The 21,973-nt window shown below is 45.5% G+C and overlaps 1 protein-coding gene across 3 annotated transcripts in view; it reads right to left on the minus strand.

Annotated features, from left to right (window-relative positions):
* The window catches only part of LOC116946236 (myosin-10-like), a 111,686-nt gene that overhangs the window by 18,526 nt on the left and 71,187 nt on the right, over positions 1-21,973 (minus strand). For all 3 annotated transcript variants that reach the window (XM_032961248.2, XM_032961245.2, XM_032961247.2), the window contains 20 exons: positions 20,077-20,169; positions 18,369-18,432; positions 17,362-17,460; positions 15,810-15,953; positions 15,516-15,611; positions 11,989-12,107; positions 11,541-11,693; positions 10,601-10,774; positions 10,265-10,438; positions 8,708-8,822; positions 7,291-7,484; positions 6,586-6,707; positions 5,652-5,721; positions 5,349-5,509; positions 4,615-4,723; positions 3,809-3,940; positions 3,428-3,634; positions 1,932-2,069; positions 1,348-1,471; positions 372-543 (listed from right to left, as the gene is read on the minus strand). In XM_032961248.2, the coding sequence (XP_032817139.1) occupies positions 372-543; positions 1,348-1,471; positions 1,932-2,069; positions 3,428-3,634; positions 3,809-3,940; positions 4,615-4,723; positions 5,349-5,509; positions 5,652-5,721; positions 6,586-6,707; positions 7,291-7,484; positions 8,708-8,822; positions 10,265-10,438; positions 10,601-10,774; positions 11,541-11,693; positions 11,989-12,107; positions 15,516-15,611; positions 15,810-15,953; positions 17,362-17,460; positions 18,369-18,432; positions 20,077-20,169 (2,660 nt within the window). The remainder of the gene's footprint in view (positions 1-371; positions 544-1,347; positions 1,472-1,931; positions 2,070-3,427; positions 3,635-3,808; positions 3,941-4,614; positions 4,724-5,348; positions 5,510-5,651; positions 5,722-6,585; positions 6,708-7,290; positions 7,485-8,707; positions 8,823-10,264; positions 10,439-10,600; positions 10,775-11,540; positions 11,694-11,988; positions 12,108-15,515; positions 15,612-15,809; positions 15,954-17,361; positions 17,461-18,368; positions 18,433-20,076; positions 20,170-21,973) is intronic.

The following is a 21,973-nucleotide window of genomic DNA, read 5'->3' on the forward strand; positions in this document are numbered from 1 at the left end:
AGTGAAGATCCAGCACTCACTGGGTCACCATAGTCAATGTTGACTGGCGGTTAAGGCGTCTCCTTATCACCACTGTTACTGTTTTGCATGAACATGACTCGATTCCTTCACCCAGGCTTTCTTTATATCCTTCGACCCAGGGTTAGGTCCATCTTTGGCTCTCAGCTGGTATCAAGCAAAGGGACTTATTCACTGATAATATGGGATCAATGGTACCTTTTTTTTTCGTAAATAGGATCATCAACGAGACTGATGATATTACTATTAATATCACCACCACTGACTGTCACGACTGCCACCACTACCAGGGCCTACCACTAGCAGCAGCGAACCCGTCACCACAACAAGCACTTGTCAATGCAATCGTTCACCTGGCAAGGGCGGCCTGCAGCTCCTCTTCCTTCTTGGCGAGCAGGGCTTTGAGTTCGATGATCTGCTGCTGTAGCTCCGCAATCTGATCGGAGAGGTCGTTGCTCTCTCCATCCAGCTTGCGCTTTACCTTGTCCAGCTCCTGGCGAGACTTCTCCTCACGCTTCAGCCGATCTGTACCACGAGAAAGCCAGCAGGGGGCGATGGATCATCACGATTAACTCGGCCATCGTCATGGCTGAGCGTTAGAGCATTTGCCGCCATGGTTTAAACTGTCAGTGGTGTTAAGCAAAATATAAACGCCATCTGCTTCACAACGGATGAAAAAAGATTATTACGGCAATGACAACAATAATCACGGTGACAGCAATGATAACAATTTTGACCTAAAGCTTTCGTGACTGCAGTAATTCATATTCTTGGGTCTTTCGGTAAAGTCACGTAAAACCCATCGACGTGACTTTACCGAAAGACCCAAGAATATAATAACAATGTTGATTACAATGATTACAGGTCCAACTCACCTCTGGCAGGGATTTGAACTCACGACCAGCAGTCCTGCTATTCTACCAACTGATATATATTCCTAGTACCAGATCCTCACCATCCATATTCTCTTTTCCACTGTACAATTGAGCCACACCAGGGCCATCCCAAGCCAGCCCACCGTGGCTCATAAAGGCCTTGGTGCTTATTTTCCACTGCAGAACCCGATTTGTGGATATCGGCAGCACAATGTCACAAACCGTGAAGATGCATGTAGATAACGCGGTGATAAGGTTGTCCTCAGAGTGTACTAATATCACACATAATGAACACTATTAAACCCTGTGCCTGGCCCTGCTTTGCCCCGAGCGCCAAAGTGGCACGGTCTGATCCCAGCAATAGCCAATGGAGAACCATCTGGACCGTGAGGGACACTGCGCTGGCTTGGCCCTGATGTGCCAGTGGAGAAGGGGTATACGCATCAATGCTCACCCTCGAGGTCAGCGATGATGCTCTCTTGCTTGTTCTTCACCTTGAGCAAGTTCTTGTTGTTCTCCTCCTCCTTAGAAAGGTTGGTCGCCAACTCAGACACCCGCTCCTCAATCAGCTTCTTCTCCTGCGTATTGCACGGACATCGATAATAATTGAGTCATTTATTTTTCCAGGAAAGTCTCACCGAGTCGAGACTTGTGACATGAGGGTCCTACATTGGGACTATTTGGACAATTCCTTTGGAAGTAATGTTTTTTCAAGTGGGTAAAAACTAGATTAGCTGAAAAAAAACACATGACGCATAAGGTGGCCAATTCCTGATCACCTTGACTTCAAGTGGGTTTGGGAGTTTAACACAAATCTCCATGTGATTCACCGAGCCTTGTTCCAAAGCACTGATCACACCAGTGTCCAATCACTCCCAGCGAAACTGAGAAGTGGACGTATCTTGGAGGAGCAAATGGGATTCTGGTGTTTGAATGCTGGTTCTGTGCACTGCCATGCGCTTTTGGAATTATATACATTATGCCACCTGGCCACATCAACCATCAATGTGACATTTCGACTATTGAGAGCGTGCAAACCTTAATGAACTTTGAATTTTGGTCCTCAAGGATGATCAGGTCCTCCTCCATCTTCTTCAGCTTCGACTCAGTCTGAACCTTCTCGAGCTGCAGCTTCTGGCGAGCAGTTTCCTCCTCCTCGAGTTGGTCCTCCAGGTCCTGAAAGAACGACATTATCCCGCACCTCTGATAAGCACGGTTGGCTATGTATGGTGCGAAATAAGTTCAACATACATACATGCATAAAGCACCATCATAATCAGCCTTTATTCATCACCACCATCACTAAACACTGCCATCAACACCTCAGTTTTCATCAAAACCCCAATTAATTACTACCAGCAACACCATCATCACCTTACTATTCATGTCAGTACAATCTGTTTATCATCATGAACACAATTAAGATCACCACCATAACCAAAATTAAAATCTATACGAACATCACCATTAATGACCAAACAATAAAAAATGAAGTAAAATTCATGCCACCATCAATATGACCACCATAGTAAGAGATTATCAAAAAGTAAATCAACTCTAGATTTGAAGTTTTTCACATTAACATAGCCACTTCCGTACCCAGTTACATGCTAATTCCTCACAATAACATCACTCGACCCAGCCACTTCTTTATGACCCTTGGGCTACACCCATTTCAAACCTTTTAAAACAGTCTGCATCAGCAGGACGTTTGTGTTGTGCCCGAAACGTCGTGATTTAATTTAGTGATTTTCATTTTATTATTTTCATTATTATTATTTATATTTTTCATCTACGTGACTTTACCGAAAGAACCAAAGAGTAAGTAAATCAACATCAATAGACCTGGGGGTAATTTACAACTGGGTAATTTATTATGAATTGCAATGACAATTTAATTGTAATTTCAGCTAACAATGCTCCAAGTGACTTTCTGCTCAAATGAGCATTGAGACGGTCATTATCTCCTGTTTACAGCCCTGAGCCAGTGGTGGGAATTCCACATTCCTATGGAGGGGGGAGTAGTCTTTTCCATAGGACAACCACTGTTGACTTACCCACAAAGTGGCACTCATGTAATCAACTCCAGGGAGGGATGATGGACTGGGTTCAACCCCCAAACAGGATTTGAACCCACAACCTTCCGATTGTGACCCGATCTCTTACCACTTAGCCATTTCCCGAGATAGCAATGCAACTGTTATTTTCATTATAATTGACCAAATCTGGATTTAAAGCTTTCGTGACTGCAAGGATTCATCTCCTTTGGTTCTTTCGGTAAAGTCACGACTTTACCGAAAGAACCAAATAAGATGACCAAATCTGACTAACATGCTTCTCACATCAGCAATCATCACCCTCACCATTACATCACCACCATCTATTCACAACCATCGTTACACCCACCTAAGCTACCATTAAATATGAACTCCCCCCCCCCCTCCCCAAACCTGGTCATCATTTTCCACCATCGCCACCACCATACACGACCAACGACGCGATGCACCAGCGTGAGCCCTCGCACGCACTCCCACCTGCACGTGCTGCTGCATCTTCTTCTTTTCCTGGTTGAGCGCCTGTGCGCGCTCTTCCTCCTCCTCCACGCGCGCCTCCAGGTCGTGGAGGATATCCTCCAGCTCCTGCTTCTTGGCCTCGAGCCGTGAGCGCATCTCCTCGGCCTCGGCGCACAGCTCGATCTCCGCCTGCAGTTGCTCTGCCATCATCTGCTTCTCTTTTATCGCCTGTGGCAGTGGCCGGGGTCAAGGGGTCGCAATCACATGGGGTCAAAGCGATGTTTGGTTTTCTGGACATTTGCCCTTCGCCTTTGTAAGTGCACGTGGTACTGCGCATGTCCGGCCGCGCGGGCTGTAGGTTCCCCACTCCCGGAGCGTATGCCAATGAGCGGTGGTGGTCACCTGATTGTGTTTATGCTCCAGCTCCACGAGGTCCGTCTCCGCCTGCACTTGCCGCTCCTTCACCTTCTGCAGCTCCTCGGCCTTCGCCAGCAGCACCTCATCCTGGCGGCTGACCTGCAGCAGTGGCTTCACCTGCGTGTGGGGGAGGGGGAAACGTGGGATGTGCGATGCGGGAGCGACAAGAAATGCAGAGCACGATCAGGGGGTGGGAGATAGATGCGGACAGTCGATGACGAAGCATCACGAGCCAATTATAATAAGAATAAATTGAGAAAATGTGGTATTCCCCACACCATGTCGGTCATGGAGGTTGTTTGATCATACTTCACCACACTGGTGAAGGTGGGGACCAGGACCAGTCTAGATGCGACTCACCAGCGATGTGTTTGCCGTGGCTGAGAATCAATCTCAGGTCGCTTGGTTCAGGCGGGAATTGCCAGAAATGACTGAGTTGCGACTTCTTTTTATTCAGAGCTGAATCTCATCTCTGTCTTTGTACGATTGTGGCCATTGCACTTAATTATTAACTAAATATTGTTACGTTCACTTTAGAAACCTCAGAAACTCCAAGAGTGCAAATTAATGGTGTAACAATTTATCGTGTTCCATGATGACAAATCTTCACGATTCGGCGATCACATTTCAGATGTATGTACCATTGTGGTAAATTCCAGAGTCTAGAATGGTTTGAAACTCGATTTCACAACAAACGCACACGAATCTATTATCACGCTCAAGATGGATGCATCCGCGAACGTGCGAGTCAATGAGTCTGACGAATGAATCGCGGAACCCCCAGTGGGTACCTTGGTGAAGAGGCGCCACCACTGCCAGTTACGCAGCTTGAGATACGCGGAGCAGTTGCGTTGGATGACGCGCAGTGCACTCAGCTGCTGCTGCCTCTTCCCGAACGCCCTGCAGCACACACAAACACGATCCCCCAAATAGTATTGCAAACCCCAGCGGCAGGCGCTGTTAGCGAGCGCTATCAACGTAAACATGGCACACAAGGGGGCAGGGCACTGTGGGCCAGCACCACGTGCATACGGCCCACTCTTGTCTTCCAAGTGTTGATGTTCGCACACTGCTGAGTTTACCTAGGGGAGGCTAAGAACAAGTTCAGATACCAGTCTTCACTGATAATGTGCAAGGTCAGGAATTGAACACAATGTGACCGCATTGCATTAAAATCTATTCAGTGAACACCACCCACAAACATGGTATTTGTTTCATAAACTGGCCAATACCCTGCTATTTGGCACCGTTTACAAACGCAAGAGTTCAAATCTTGGTCGGGGGTTAACGCAGTTCATCATTCAACTGGGATTAACAAATTTACAGCACCTTGTGGGCTCTAACGGCAGCAGTCACAGACTGGCACTGTCATAGGAACATGGAATTTCCACGACTGGGCTCAGAGCCATCTCCAAAAGCATGAGCAGGTTCAGACAAAATGCAATGTGGATGTCAGGGGTCAGGGTTCAGAGGTGAGAGGTGAAGGTCTGGGAGGGACAGGTAGGTAGGGGGTCAGGAGTGTCACCTGCGGGCCAGGTATCCGCGGCACGTTGCCTGAAAGGCGATGATGATGTCAGTGATCTTGAGGTCGCGTTCCTCCTCCAGATGGGCGAGCACTCCCGCGCGGAAGAAGATTTTGCTCTGCCCAATGCGGTACAGGTTCGGGTCCAGCTCCAGGCCCTTGATCTGCACGGAGGGGAGAGCGGCACGAGAGGCGTTGAGGGGCACATGGGGAGGGACCTCACGGAGCTGCTGTGGAGAAGCGCAGGAAGTGTTACTGGTTTTACGCTACGCGAGGAGGGGGACGTGTGTGGATAGCGATACGCACCATGCGCTCACAGGCCTGTTTCCCGTCCATGAATCCCTTGGGGATCGCGTTGGGAGTCAGGATCTCGTATCTGCACACGAGGGAGTACACATAGAAGAAAATTTAGTCCGAGTGCGCAGGGGTGTGAATGTCCGGTAAGCATGTGAATCATGCCAGAAACGTTTTAAGTGTGGCTGCTATTCCCTATTTAGCCTCACCGTTAGCCAAATGGGAGTGGACCAAATGTAGGAGATGGTTGTGAGGTTGCAACTCCCTAGTATGTTGAGTGTCTGTGCAGGTGCGTATGGAAGCACACATGCGTTTGCATGCGAGTAGATGAATACATTTTTATATGTTTGTCTGCACGAATAAGAATGTGTTGTCAATGCTTGCGAGTTTATAAATGCAAGCATTTGTGTGTATATGCGCGTGTGCACATGTAAGTGTATGTGTGTGTGTACTTGCATTTAAAGGTGAACATTTCGTATGTGTGTGTATGTACACCCTCATAGTGTGCAAGTTAGTGTGTTGCGCGACTAACCTGGTGACCCGAGTTCGATTCCCGCTCAGGGCTAATACCAAATGACGAGTATCCGAATCGGCCCTGGGCCTCCCCTAGGCCGACTCAGCCTCAAATGAGTACCTAGTGCAATGTGCAAATATCGCTGGGAGAGACAAAGGCGGCAAGGGCGTGGTGCTGGCCACCCACCTCCTCATGTGCCATGGTGACCTTTATAGGTGCTTGCTAACAGCACTTGCCTCAACAGTTTGTTGAGGCTATAAGGGGGAACTTTGTCTATCTTTTAGTACACCCCCGCAGTGTAGTGGTTGTTAGTGTGCTGTGCAATAAATCTGGTGACCCGAGTTTGATTATCTGAACGGGACCTGGGCCTCCCCTACGAGTACCTGGTGCGGTGTGTATGGGGGATCTTTGTCTTAGTGTACACCCTCGTACCTCTGCCTGAACTCCTGGAAGATGATGCGATTGGGGAAGCCCTGTCTGCAGATACGGATGCCCTCAAGGACTCCGTTACAGCGAAGCTGATCAAGCACCAGGTGCGGCTCAAGTTTGCCGGCCTGTGCAAGCAAAAAAAAACCACACAAGTACAACATGAATATAACATGCAATTTGAAATCATGCACACATTTACAATGCAAATCTTACACGTTAATCATACAAACACCACGTAGGTTTTCACAGGCAATGATATCATATATTTTTTTAAGTGAGGCCATGTAGTGATCTGGCCAAAATTGTGGGTAACAAATTGCTAATAGTTGTTTGTAAAAATTGTTCAACTTAACGGTGAACTGAAACAATAATTGGTGCATTCAATTATTGTATACTCAGCAATTACATTTTTGTTGCTACGTCAGGTGATGGAAAGTCTTAATGCAGAAACGTGGCCAGATCATTAACCACACATGAATACGCATGCACGCACGTTAAACAAGAAATGTTAAACATGAATCAAATAAGTTCGAACACGTCAAAATTAAAAGATTATCGTCCGAGTCCCGTACTTTCCATATTCCAGGCACGCCCGTATGTGTTTTTTTTAGAATCAATGGGCCAGCTTCAGAACTTGACAAAACGAGCAAGGGAACATTCATCGGCATGCGCACAAGACCACAAGCGCGCACGCACGCACGCACGCACCTTCTTCTCGTGGTTGGGGATGATGCAGCGCACGAAGTTGGGGTTGGTGTTGCGCAGCGTGGCCATGAGCTTGGTCAGCTGCTCTTTGTAGAGCTGCCCCACGGTGCGGAACATGCCCTTGCGCGTCTTGTAGGTGGAGCCAAAGGCCGTGTCCGTCATCCCCGACACCGTGTCCAGACCCACGATGCGGTCGACTGTACACGCGGGGGTGGAGGTGGGGCACACGCGCACGGCGTTAGCTTGGCGTGTAACGACCCGTTCCCGTGCAGATTCGTCGCTTAAAAATCTATTCTTGCGCTCACAACACGGGCAATGAACCAAGAGTGTGAAAATCCAGTATTGCTGTCGATCAATTCATCTCGTTTATATTGCACACGTCAAGAATTTTTACATGAACGCCCAACCTATATTCTATACAAAACACAGCAAGTTATATTCTTGGTTCTTTCGGTAAAGTCACGTAGAAGGGAAACAATAAAATAAAATTCTCACGACGTTTTGACTGCAACACAAGCAATCGGCATCAGGTGTGAAAACCACAGCAAGAAAATTTGAAAAAAGTGGCGTTTTTTTAACGTTAGCACCACGGAGAGCGATTTGGCAGTTAATCAGATGGACGAGTCCATCTATGTTCGGAAAAGAGGAGGGGGGAGACGAAAATAATTGATGCGGTCTGAAAGCCACCGTAAGCGTGAACAATCCTTCCAATGATTGGTAAGCCAGAATCCATCTGGCTTAGCAAGAATCCATCTGGCTTAGCAATCATTGGAAGGATTTGATCAACCATTTTGGGTCTTAATTGATTGATTATTTTATTGTTTCCCTTCTATGTGACTTTACCGAAAGAACCAAGAATATGAATCCCTGCAGTCACGAAAGCTTTAAATTAAAATTTACAGCACAGTTAGTTAAAAATGACAAAACAATGTATCCTGTTGCACCCTTGTTGTTATATATTTTATTTAATAAGGAGATCTAAAATATTCCAGGGAATATGATTTAAAACTAATAAAAGCATTCATGACAAGTCAGGCCAATTACAAAAGACAAGTAATAACACCAAATACCTAGATTGCCTCATGTATTTGTACTGTATTACAGATGCACTGAAGAGATGGGCTTTTAAATAACAGTTCACAATTATCTTCTATCAGCACTTCCGATGCTTATGTGGAGATCGTTCCATCATATTATTAAGCAGCAATACAAAGTAATTATTAATTCCCACTCGATTAACACATACTCATAGGCCTCTAATGCAACGTGGCCATATTCCTCATTGGCCAATTCACTCCTCTTTCTCTCACTCTTCCCCGTCCCTTCCTATCAGCCCATTTCTCCATCTTCCTCTCCCATTTGCTTCTCTATGCCATCATCACCATCCTCCAAAATCATTCCACCCTCTCCGTTCTCTCACCATCTTTCCAGAGCTCAGCCACGAACTTGTCGGACGACTGATGCAGAAGCGTGGCCACGTTGTCGTTGAGGGGGTCCATGTTTTTCATCAGCCACTCGTCGGCCTTGTAATCCACCTGCCAGGGGACACGTGGCACCGGCCAACAGACTTGTCAGACCCGGTGTTTTACTCACGGCGATGTCACGTATAGCCCTTTTTGTCAATCCACTGCTGGATGAAAGCCTCGTCCATGCAGTTCGGGTTTGTGAAGGGAGTTGGGGTTTGTCAAGGCAGTTCGGGTTTGTGAAGGCAGTTCTGGTTTGTTAAGGCAGTTCTGGTTTGTGAAGGCAGTTGGAGTTTGTGAAGGCAGTTGGAGTTTGTGAAGGCAGTTCTCGTTTGTGAAGGCAGTTCTGGTTTGTGAAGGCAGTTCTGGTTTGTGAAGGCAGTTGGAGTTTGTGTAGGCAGTTCGAGTTTGTGAAGGCAGTTCGGGTTTGTGAAGGCAGCTCTGGTTTGTGAAGGCAGTTCTGGTTTGTGAAGGCAGTTCTGGTTTGTGAAGGCAGTTCGGGTTTGTGAAGGCAGTTCGGGTTTGTGAAGGCAGTTCTGGTTTGTGAAGGCAGTTCTGGTTTGTGAAGGCAGTTCTGGTTTGTGAAGGCAGTTCTGGTTTGTGAAGGCAGTTCTGGTTTGTGAAGGCAGTTCTGGTTTGTGAAGGCAGTTCGGGTTTGTGAAGGCAGTTCTGGTTTGTGAAGACAGTTCTGGTTTGTGAAGGCAGTTCGGGTTTGTGAAGGCAGTTCTGGTTTGTGAAGGCAGTTCTGGTTTGTGAAGGCAGTTCGGGTTTGTGAAGGCAGTTCTGGTTTGTGAAGGCAGTTCTGGTTTGTGAAGGCAGTTCTGGTTTGTGAAGGCAGTTCTGGTTTGTGAAGGCAGTTCGGGTTTGTGAAGGCAGTTCTGGTTTGTGAAGGCAGTTCAGGATTGTGAAAGCAGTTCTGGTTTGTGAAGGCAGTTCGGGTTTGTGAAGGCAGTTCGGGATTGTGATGGTAGTTCTGGTTTGTGAAGGCAGTTCTGGTTTGTGAAGGCAGTTCTGGTTTGTGAAGGCAGTTCTGGTTTGTGAAGGCAGTTCGGGTTTGTGAAGGCAGTTCGGGTTTGTGAAGGCAGTTCTGGTTTGTGAAGGCAGTTCTGGTTTGTGAAGGCAGTTCTGGTTTGTGAAGGCAGTTCTGGTTTGTGAAGGCAGTTCTGGTTTGTGAAGGCAGTTCTGGTTTGTGAAGGCAGTTCTGGTTTGTGAAGGCAGTTCTGGTTTGTGAAGGCAGTTCTGGTTTGTGAAGGCAGGTAGCATAGACGTTATGAGCATCGTACAGTGCAAAAATGCATTTTGGTGCACTGCCCTGTGCCCCCAATGTAGCCCTGTACATAATACCCTCCTGAAAAATAATAAGTACTAACACTGAAAGCGGGATGGTGGAGGTTTTAATATAATAGTCATCTGCATCCGAGGTGTGAATTCTACAGGGATAGAAATACTATCTCACACCAGCTTGTCTTTCACTCATTTTTCCACTTATCCTCAAAACCGGCACGTCACGTCACCTTGCCGGCGTAGTGGATGACAGAGAAGTCTGCCTTGTCCTTGAGCTGCTTCGGCTTCTGGAACTTGGGGTGCGTGCCCTGCTCCTGTACCAGCTTCTCACAGAACGACTTGTCCGTGGCCTTGGGGAACCAGCACTCCTCGTCCAGCAGCGCCAGGATGCCCGGCGGCCCGGCCTGGGTTGAAGCGCACGCAACAGCAGGCATCGTCAATACGGCGTACGTGGACACTTTACAGCAGGGGTGGGGAACCTACTCTCTCCACCCCCACCCCCACCCTCCCCCCACTCGGGGATGTCATTTCATACACGGTGATCTTCAGCTTGCATATGCACATACCGGCTTCTCGATGAGCTCGATGCATGGCTGCAGGTCGAGCCCAAAGTCGATGAAGTTCCACTCAATGCCCTCACGCTGGTACTCCTCCTGCTCCAGGATGAACATGGTGTGGTTGAACAGCTGCTGCAGCTTTTCGTTGGTGTAATTGATGCACAGCTGCTCAAAGGAGTTCAGCTGCGATGGGGGAATTTCGAAAGAACAAAAATAAAACACGTTATTCAGTCTGGCATAAAAACCACTGCAACTATTAAATGAGCGATGATCATCATCAGCAGCGGCGACAGCCTATCGACTGCTGCATGAAGGCCTTGTCCAACTTGGTCGCCATCCCTCAAAATCGCACGACGAAACAATCCGCCTCACTCCTGCACACGAGACGATTTCATCGTTATAGCTCCGTGATGGTTATACTGTTCGGCACGTTCCCTCCTTGAGCTGCTACTGGTACATTGATCTCTCTCTCTGGTACATCGGCCACTGTGCCTTCTATCAGTATCCTGCCTAAATATACTTACTTTCCCTTATCAGTCACTATGATGTCTTTAACCTGCATATGTTCTCTATTCCATGTGTTCTTCTTTCTGTCTCCAAGTGGAATTCCAAGCGTGCACCGCTCCAAGAGTCTTTGAGAACTTTTCAGCTTTTATACTAGCTTAGCATGCACGACTACCAGGTACATCACGGGCTCAAAACAGACACTGCCAGTCCATTAGACACTGATATATTATCAATGCTAACCCAATAACGGAATCCATTAGACTACACAAATACTGATAGCTTCGTGCAAACATTGCCAGCTCCACACAGTGTTAACCCATCATATATATATATTTTTTTAATAACCCAAGGCAAACACTGGCAGCCTGACAAGCACACAGCGAGCCGCATACAGACACCGCTTGTTCCGTGCGAGCCCCACGACGGGTGGGGGTGGGGCTACCTCGAAGATCTCGAAGCCGGCAATGTCGAGGATGCCGATGAAGGAGGCGCCCTGACGCTTGGTGCGGTCCAGAGCCTTGTTGAGGCGCTGCACGAGCCAGCGGAAGAGACGCTCATACGTGGCCTTGGCCAACGCCTCGATAGCAAAGTCCGCCTGGGCGACACGGACGAGGTGCAGAGATGGGGAGAGAATGAGAGAGGAGTGGAAGATGAGGGTGGAATGAGACGGTGAGTGGGGGAGAATTATATAAAGACAGGGGGGTCGGAGAAGAAAGAAAGCAATGGGGAGAAGGGAAAGAGACGGAATCAGATGGAGACAGAGGGAGACAAAGGGGGAGAGCGGACAAATAAACATTGTATTTTATACAGTGAAATTAATAGATGCGAGGGAAAGCAATGTATTATGGGAGCATCTCCGAGTGCATTATGGGAGAGGCATGTTCCCTTACCTGTTCCTTGGTCTGGGCCTTCTGCACATAGTCGCGGCCGACCTTGATGCGTGGAGTGAGGATTGCACGCGTGAAATCCGTCACGGCGATTCCCAGCAGGTGACACAGCTTCTGGGCAGCTGGTGGTGGTGATGAGGGAGGGCGGTGAGGAGAAAAGGAGATTGAGAGGGCAAGAGCAGACGGAAAGTGGGGGAGATCCAGCCAGAGAGAAACATGTACATCAACACGTGGCTCGTTTTTATTTTAAATTCAACAAACCTTATGTTTTTATATTTCTTTGTGGTCATTTATATCACCAACTTTTACAAAGGTGCTGCTATGATTATCGTGTGCTTGGCTCTCAGTCAGAAAATTCTTTACTCATCTCGGTCGGGGTCGACCCAGCACATCATCACTACAGAGTTTGATCACATGGATACCCACTTTGCACGAAATCAGCAGTGGTTGTCACTTGGAAATTGACCCACCATAGCCATATGGATATGCACTGGTATCTTATAGCTGCTAAGGAATACGAGCAAAGTCCTATGCTCTTTAAATCAGGTTAACTTGTATTATGGCTTTATAGCTAACGAATGATGGTGCCATCTGGACTCCCCCCCCCCTACTGGCACATGTATACAAGGGAACACTCCCAGAGGATGACTATGACAGAGATTACCTCCGTTGTCTTCCGAATGGATCTCTTAATCAAACACAATGTCAAGGGACGTTTAGCCATTTGATCATCATTCAACTAAAGACCTCAATATAAAGAGGCATAGTATTTTAATGTTACATTCTCAAGAGTATCTTGGGGCCATGAGCATTAAGTTGACTAAATTACAGAAGCCCAATTTAATGAAGGCTGGCTGCTTAAGAGTTGAACTCAGCGGTGGCTGCCTCAGTGACTCCCGCACCACCATGACTCATAACAGCAACGATCCACAATTCAGTAAGTTTACACATTTTAAGGAGGGTTTTAGAAGTGCATGTCCAATATATGCAAGTCAGCTTTTGCATATATTTATCAATGGCGTGAGTCACACATACCGGTGAATGTTCAAAACCTAACAGGTGCATACGAGTGAGCATTTTTAGAAGTGAATTATCTTGCCAAATGTTATAATAAAAATGATGTTAGACTTAAAAACGTGAATATCCTATCCTTAACTAGTCAAGATTGAATTCATGTAAGCAAATATATTCATCTAAACGATCTGACATCACCTTTACAATCCGGAATTCTGTCTGTGGGAGTAGCGCGAATATCCTTATCTTATATATATACGATCGTGAACATCCTATCGGCAAAGTGAACACTCCGTCACATGGTGCGAGCTACGCGAGCTGAGCCCGAGAGCGTTTCGGCATTGTAAAATCTGCGTTAATCTGTGCTCAAGTGAGCCATGCCAGTGAATTGTGCCTCATTTCCATGACCAGTTTCAAGTGAGAAGGATCTGTAGCCAGACTGCAGTTGAACCTGGGCCCTGTGTTCCCATAGCAGTTAAAGAAGTGAACGCTGACATCTAACGATTGTCCTTGGATCTGTCAAACGCTCTTCTTTAATGGCGTAAAGCTCTAGGCATCAACAGTCGGGATTGTCACCACCTCACTCCATCACGACACCAAGTTCGTTTCTAAGTAATACTAGTCAAGTTAGAAATAAGCTAAACAAATACATTTCAAGTGGGGACTTAAAATAACATCCCTCAACATCGCATTAATGAACACTGCCCTATTTTAACTAAATTATACTAAACATGTAAACATAGCCACTGCTGCTTGTTATTGCTCTTTGAAATTCCCTTCCTCTTGCCGTCTGCACTGCTCATACATTGCCACTGTTCAAGTTCAGGCTGAATACTTTCCTCTGCTGTCTCACTTCATGCGGTGTCCTACATATGCTCTTCTATTATGTCGTTTCTAGTCTGCCTCTTATTCCCTGCTCTCATTAATAATCCATCTTCAAACTCTCAATATGGGAAAAATGTCCCTATTTGTAAAGCGTATTAAATGTGGTTGCATTTACATGCTTAATAATCCAGATTGTTTTGTTATTGTTATGAAATGTGCAAGGTTGAAACATCACTCACAAATTACTGTACTTCATCCCAGGACACAAATCCAAGGTGCAGATCTTTAAGAACCATTTATTGTTTTGTTTGCCCTTTTAAATCGCATTTAAGATACAATTGGACAAAACCTTATTTAAAACAGTCTTATGAAATCACTTTTAGATACTTCCTATTACTAACAATCCTGACTTCGCATCGATTTCTGCCCAGCGAGAAGATCAAAATTTCCTGGGTTGATCACTAGGCTTCAGGGGGTGTAGATTGGGAGTAGTACCTACATATTAGGTAGGGGCTACCGAAAGGCAGGAACTAATACAGCGCAATGTGGGGACGCCATCCAGCCTGGTTTTGTCTCAGTTCGGTGACAGCGCAATCACAGGCTACTGAGAACTGGTCATGGAAACATAGATTTAGAACGTGGTACACATCACAGGAAAATAATACAATACCTTTCACTAAAGCCAAGTCAAACCTGCCAATGCGACAACCAACGGACATTCGTGTTATCTGGAGGTCAATATCATAGCTCCACCATCTGCATGTGTGCACAATCATGTACACATACAGTATATGTGCTTGTGTGTGTACAAGTATATGTGGAACAGTACACATAACATGGTTGATCAGTAGGGAGCAATCCCTAGAAGTCATTGGCCCACTGATCAGGTTCTCATTGTAGCAGCCTGCCATTGTATCTGTAGCATGGTATAGCCAAAAAAGGCTTCTCGAACTACATGGTATACTGATGAACATGGATTTTCTGCTCATGCTGAAAAGTAGTTCGGAGAACATGCTGATGAACCTGGGCCTTACTTTCATGGTGGATATAAAACACCTGCCGATCAACACTAAATCCCTTCAACTCTTCAAAAATAATAGGCTGGACGTAGAGATTGTGGAATAGTTCCTGTACCTCGGCATGTGCGGATTATCAGCGGTGACAGCGGTCAGTGGACTGTGCTACGAACCCAGCAACCATCCAATTCATAAGTAGCAATTGCATACCTGTCAACCCATACTGTTCCCTATATTCTTGTGAAGGGAAATTGAGTTCTCAGGTCCATACGGTGTACAGCCGTTTCAATACGGGCAACATTTTTTGTGTATTTGTGTTTCTCCCTTGTGATGGTACTTTGTAGGATGAACGTTGAGATTTATAAAAGTCACGGGGTGCCCAGTAAGGTCTGAATTGGTCTGTAATAAGGGAAGCACTGATAAGGGGTTGACAGGTATGCAATTATATCCAAGCAGGTCATAGGTCTCCCCTACATCACCTCAGCCTTAAAAGTGTACCTTAAGCAGTTTGTAACCATCAGCACTGGGAAGACAAACACTGTCAATCATGGTGTTTAGCCACACCACCCCATCAAACACCATGGGAGCCTCAGGTTCTCACTAACAGCACTTTCCCCAAATTCTGGTAATGGCTATAGGCAAGACCTTTGTCTTTGTGTACATGTATGTGTTTACCAGTGTTGTCTGGCATCGAAGCCTGGTCAGTGTTCCTCTCCTTCTTGAAAACGATGTTTCCGTAATGTAGCACAGAAGAGACCACGCGCAGCAAGGCTGTGGGGGACACGATGCATGCATGTCACGAGGCCAAGAAACGTCCTTCCCATCTTTCTCGGTCAGCACAGTCTCAGATCACATGGGGAGAGGTGGGGGAGGAATCCTGGCACGAAAACACCACGAACACTTCTGGGGTCTCGTCACAGGTGCAGTTTATGTGCAGGTGCGTGTGAGTAGCGTGCGTGAGCGTCGTACAAATTTGCTCCTCGTGCGTGAAGCCCATGATGTTCATGGAGGAGGTCGTCTCCTGGAAGTTGTCCTTGTCCTGCTGCCCTGGGATGACGACGTTTCCGTTGGACAGGAAGCGGTAGTTGTTGTAGCCCTCGAGGAGCAGGTCAGCTGTGTGGGCAGACGGGGAGAGACGCAAGAAAGATGCCATTACTATCGTCGCTATGGCAACAATCAAGAGTTCAAAGGTCTGCATCACCATTTGAGCAGACAAGTTCCAACACCCCCAGGCGACTCAGTTGTTAATCCCCAGGGAAAGCCATTTCTATGTCACATTACTGAAGTCAATTCTACATGTGACAAGTTTTTTTTCTCTATTTATGATTCCCCTTATACATTAAATTAAATTGCCTCTACCCTACATTTACTATCCATTATAATTCAATCAGACTAGATTTGAAGCTTTCTTGACTGTAGGAATTACTCTTTGGTTCTTTCGGTAAAGTCACGTAGAAAGAAATAAAATAAAATAATAATAGAAAATGACGTTTCGATTGCAACACAAGCAACCATAATCAGGTACAAATGAATGAGAAAACAAACATAGAAAACTTGGAAATATAATGCAATACAACACAGAGAGTTAGCCAACACAACAGCCAACACACCACCTGGTTGATTACGTTCTTCCAAAGATTGCTAAATTTGAGAGAGAGACAAAACAGAGACACACAGACAGACACACAAGCAGAGAGAGACTCACACATGCTTGTGTAGCAATCAAAACGTCGTATTCTATTATTATTTAAGTTCTTTCTACGTGACTTTACCGAAAGAATCAAAGAGTAATTTAAACAGGTTATGGTATACTATGAGACCTCCTTTGCCAGTAGCAAGATATAGTAATAGGTTTTTACCCTTTTATCTGGCACCAAAACTGACACCTTTATACAAGGGATCATGTTTGCAATAACCACAACACAAGCAGTCAAAATGCAAACAAAAAGAGACAACTCTGATAATGACATGCACTGTCCTTGAAATTGATTGGTCCACACCCGAGACGGCTTTTCTTAGAGCCTAGTCTCCACTGGTGTTGGACCAGAAGACGCCAAAAGGCGTACAACTCAAAAACGGCGCACTATCAGAGTATTGAGAGCTCGGGGTAAGCATTTACACTATGAGATTCAATATTTGGCAATGATGAATGCAGGTGCTTTTAGAAAACCGATGCATATACCCATAAAATGCAATTTTAAATATTAATAAGGTGAACGTTTCATGATTTTTATGGTTAATGCAATAATTTATTGTGCAGTCATTGGTGACAATCTGGGATGATCAACTCTACATTTTATAGCCGGTTTAATTATTGCTGGCTAATTCTATTCAATGTATTCTACATCGCGTTTTACACTTTTCAAATGTTTTCTGTACTGTTTAGTTTACACATTGCAACACTCCTGCTATTTTAGGGTACATAATCCTAACCCAAGGTTTATTATGGGTTCTGATGCACGCGTATGCATGTGCCAATGAGGGAGCGTGCATGCATGTGTGTGGGCACACTAAAACGCACTCTTGAGGTGTTCTCCTGCGCCCGACAGGAGCTGGTAGAAGATGTGGAACGTTCGCTCATCCTTCGCCTGCCGGATGGCGCGAGACTTCTCCAGGAGGTCTGAGCGCGCGGGGTCGTCAAGGCAACGAAACGACTACCATCACCGTTCATTTACACAGCATCTTTCACCATGCATTTGGTCCGCTGGTGCCATAGCTACAGTACTCCACTAAACAATCTAAATGTGTTGATTTCAAATCCCCTTTGGGGGTTTTGTTGACTCATCATTCCTCCAGTGTCAACAGTGGTTATCCCAAGAGAAATACAGGCCCCTGTTATAAGAATGTTGAACTTCCATCACTGATGCAGGGCTGCCAAGCCTTTAAAGCATCACTTGCTGAACTTCAAATGCTTCTTCCAATCATCCTGCTTGACACATTTGGCCAAGAGGAACTGCAAGACCATGGAGATCACAAAGCGAATGAGAGCACAAACTCGACACTACTCAACTACAGGTAACAAACACCTCAAAGCCCTTCAGCTGGGCATCCCAATCACTGTGGCTCCATCTGTGCGATTCGTAAATCCCAGCACTAAGTTACAATCAAATAAGATCATCGGTACATTTGTTACTTGTGCCATTTTCATTGTGCAAGACTAGCACGCACGTCCCGATTCATAGATAATTGTTGTCAGTAGGTGCAACATTGCTTCGTGGCATTACCCAACAGGGTAATTTGCCGGTAATTTTCAGCACCAGTGACCTACTCCTTTTCGAATAATGTCATGGGATCTTTAACACCCACTGTGGAGTATATGATGTATCTGGTTGAAAGTCACAGTATTCACCACAGTTTACACCAGGGCGACTCGCTGGCCTCGTAACACAAACCTAATCAACAAACAGGAAACGCACAAACCAGCGGGCCAGGTTTTTCACAGACATGCAGTGCCAGCCCTATGAGTAAAATGCCGAATAAAGCGGGATCCTCAATTTCGTATACATGTGCGAGCAGTCGAAAGGATACAGGTCTCAATGTTTGCGCCCACGATGTACCCAGCGACGTCAAAGTTGATGCGGATGAACTTCCCCTGTGAAAATAGTAATTAAAAAAAACACATCAGTGGGCAGTTTATAAGTGTCAAGGCAGAGAGCCAAATATATATTTTAAACTTGCTTCAGAACTCCCTGAAGAATGACCTTCAAAAGAGATCACATACAACTACTTCAAGCTTCTATGCAAATGACATCTCTCGCTACTATTTCTAGGTCTCATTTCAAGGAATGTAGATAAGTGAATTCATCAGAATAACTTTATCGCGTATGTAATATTTTGTGATTAAATGAACAGCTTTAAACTCGCTATGACCGAGAAATTGGTTTAACCCCAAATCTATAAAATGTGGCTAATAACCAAGTTTTGATTTGAATTTTGATTTAAAGCTTTCGTGACTGCAGTAATTCATATTCTTAGTTTTTTCGGTAAAGTCACGTTGAAGAGAAACAACAAAATAATAAAATATATATAAAACAATAAAAAATTCTCACGACGTTTCGACCATAACTCAAACGGTCATCCTCAGGTGTGTTGGTTTGCATAAATTTATTTTTAAACGGCGCATTTATTTATTTATAAAAAAACGTTAGCGCCACGCGCAGCGATTTGGCAGTTTACCCAAGACTATAATAACCAAGTTCTTGGAAATACTGGGTCAGAAATGAGACCAGAAATGGCCATTGAGCCATAGACGCTGGAACTTTAATAAACCTAGGGCATTACGATGATGCTTAGCTATCTGCATGTTGAGAATACCAGCTATGGCACTTTTGGCACTCAGCTCCTCGCCTCCCTTGGTTCTCTCAACTAGAGAACCTCGTGGGTGGAGGATGAAAGGGCGATGGTTTGGCCACAGGCTCATGGTTGCATCAGAGCGCCTGCGATTGTCGCCACTCAGGAATTAGAAGGGGGCTCACTTGGGCCTTTGCCAGGAGGGACCCTAGGAAGGGGGCTCGTTTGGGGGGCTTGGGGCAAGAGGGACCCTTGGGGTTGGTGCTGGACCAGCAGGAACTTTAATAAACCTGCTGGTGCAATGATCCAACGTTGCTGTTGTGAGCTACTCAAGAAAGAGCCAGTCACAAGGATTGAACCCAAGCCATCAATAACTTCTGTCACAGTAACCTGACGCGAGGGGGATATTCTAAATATACCACATACCAGAGCTCTACCCCTGCATCACAGATAGTGATTTTTCATCCCAACACCCAACATCTGGGCTTCGACCCAGTACTCAAGAGATACTGGTGTAGAGCTGGAAAAATCAATCACTGACCTCCTAAGTCAATGTTACTTTAAGCTTATAACACATGTAGTACACACCCCCACCGTAGGAAAGACAAAGGTGGTACAGCGCTGCGAATTCTTACTCATGCTACTGCTGGCAGAAGGGCCTCCCACTAGAGAAAAAGCCCCTTGAGAGAATGTTGGCCTACTCTTCTACACTGCCTTGAAAGAGGTTGACGTACCCCACCAAATGCAAGCAGCCAATTAACTAACTGTGGTGTACCTACCCATTTCAACTACAAGGTGGACAGAGGCACGGGGATTTTAGAAATATTTCCATTGTTTGAATTGCAGCACCGGGAGATCGAACCAAACCAGCCAGCAGCCACCCACTGGAGGCCAAGCCTCCACTCAATCTCTCTGCATGTAGAAGGAGGAGCGCAGCTCTGCTTACGAATCGCGAGGAGTTGTCGTTCTTGACAGTCTTCGCGTTGCCAAAAGCTTCCAGGATGGGGTTCGCTTGGAGTAGCTGCTTCTCCAGTTCACCCTGCATATGTATTGAGTATGGGTGTATGAATGTGTGTATGTATGAGTGTGTATACGTATGCGTATTCAAGTATGAGGGGTATGTACGAGTGTGTTTTGGCAAGTGGGTATGTTTACGAGTGGATCATTGTGCACGTGTGTAAATGTTCACGCGTGTGCGCGCATGTGTGCGAGTAAGATTAAGGTGGTATAACGTGTAAATATAAGAGTATGGATGCATGTGCGAAAGTTCAGTTGTGATTGTTCATGATTGTGGGTTGAGAATATGATCATCAACAATGAGAGTTAAGCCACATTAACAAAAACAAGCATCACCACCACTTCTGCAGAGCAATCCCGAAAGCAAGAAATGTATTACATATCATTCCAATATCACAACCTGAAGGTGGCAACAAAACATCACACAACCTACAAGCCAGAGCAGCAATTGGTACCACATGAGGTGGCACAACGTTAGTGGCACCAATTTATTAATCTGTCCAATGCAAGTGAATTACGTGATAACCCACTCATTTAAAAAAATATTATTGCATCATTCTCTTATTGACCGTGCAAGGAAATTGATGCCACTAAAGTATTGCCACTGCAGGTGGCACTGGCAAGTGAAATATATCGCCTGGCCCCACTAACCATCATGGGGGAAGCCCATAACCACCTTGCAAGCCTCCAGTTGCAGGTTTTGTACATTGCAGCAACAATTCTTAACCTCCAGGGCTTAATGAACGCACCTCAATAAAGCACACTTGAAACCACGGTTTTCCCAAGCGCTGTTCCTTGAAACACCACGGTACACCCTTTCGAGTTTACCAAATTTGCATCCTTACAAATCTATGGGTCAATGGATACTACATGGCCCTGATGCTTGCAAAGTACGTTACACGTGGTGCAGAGCGCATGGATTAAAATAAATGTCATGACGTTTTTCCAAAAACTATTTAGCGGAGGTTTACGCGGTTGTATTGTATAGCTCTCCGATGTGTGTTCAGGTTCTACTGTGTTGCTTGGCATGATGTTCGACGTTCCGGTTCATGTACTTCAGTTTCTGAATAAGTTCCCAAAACTTAACATGTCGGCTTTTGCGGACAATATTATCATTCAAAATACATTTTTTGGTTCAGATGAATTGGCTATGTTGGGTGGAGGGTTTAGGATACACATTTTACTTAACGTTATCGGACCCAAAAAATAACTTATGACTTAAGCTCCAAAAACGGAGTGAATCCTGTGATATTGTGCCAAACAACATATGGTACAACTCAAAAAGATATCGGTGAGCTGTCTAACAATAATGTGAATTATTAATCCAGGAAATCCTTATTCAGTTTGGACTTTGTCATGAGGATCCTGTATTTGGATATGCATGTGTAGATTTAAGTGTGAGTCCATGTGACAAAGTGTCAATTTAAATTAATCGGCATTCCCTATTTCACGTAAGACATTGACACAGGCAGTATCTTAATGACTTCATTTGTTTTTGAATGAAGGCAATATTGGTAACTCAGAAAGATGTCAGATGGTGGTGTCTTGAGGAATGGCATTTGGGAACACAGCTTAAAAGCCTGGAGATCTGAGCATTCAATTGAGAAATTCTCAGATACTTGAATTTAATCTTGTTTACAATTCTCTCCCCCCTTGTACAAATCAGACATCATGTGGTAATGTACAATCTGATCACTTGATCTCTTTGACAAGGTTAAACTGGCTCCCAATCTATCACAATGAGTACAATACACGATCAGGATATAATAATCCAAATGGGGGTTGTCACAACCCATCACACCTTCGAGTAATATAAGCTCAGTACC

This window comes from Petromyzon marinus, chromosome 26 (genome assembly GCF_048934315.1).
Source record: "Petromyzon marinus isolate PM22_M1 ecotype Great Lakes invasive population chromosome 26, UKy_Petmar_22M1.pri1.0, whole genome shotgun sequence".
Taxonomy (NCBI): Eukaryota; Metazoa; Chordata; class Hyperoartia; order Petromyzontiformes; family Petromyzontidae; genus Petromyzon; species Petromyzon marinus.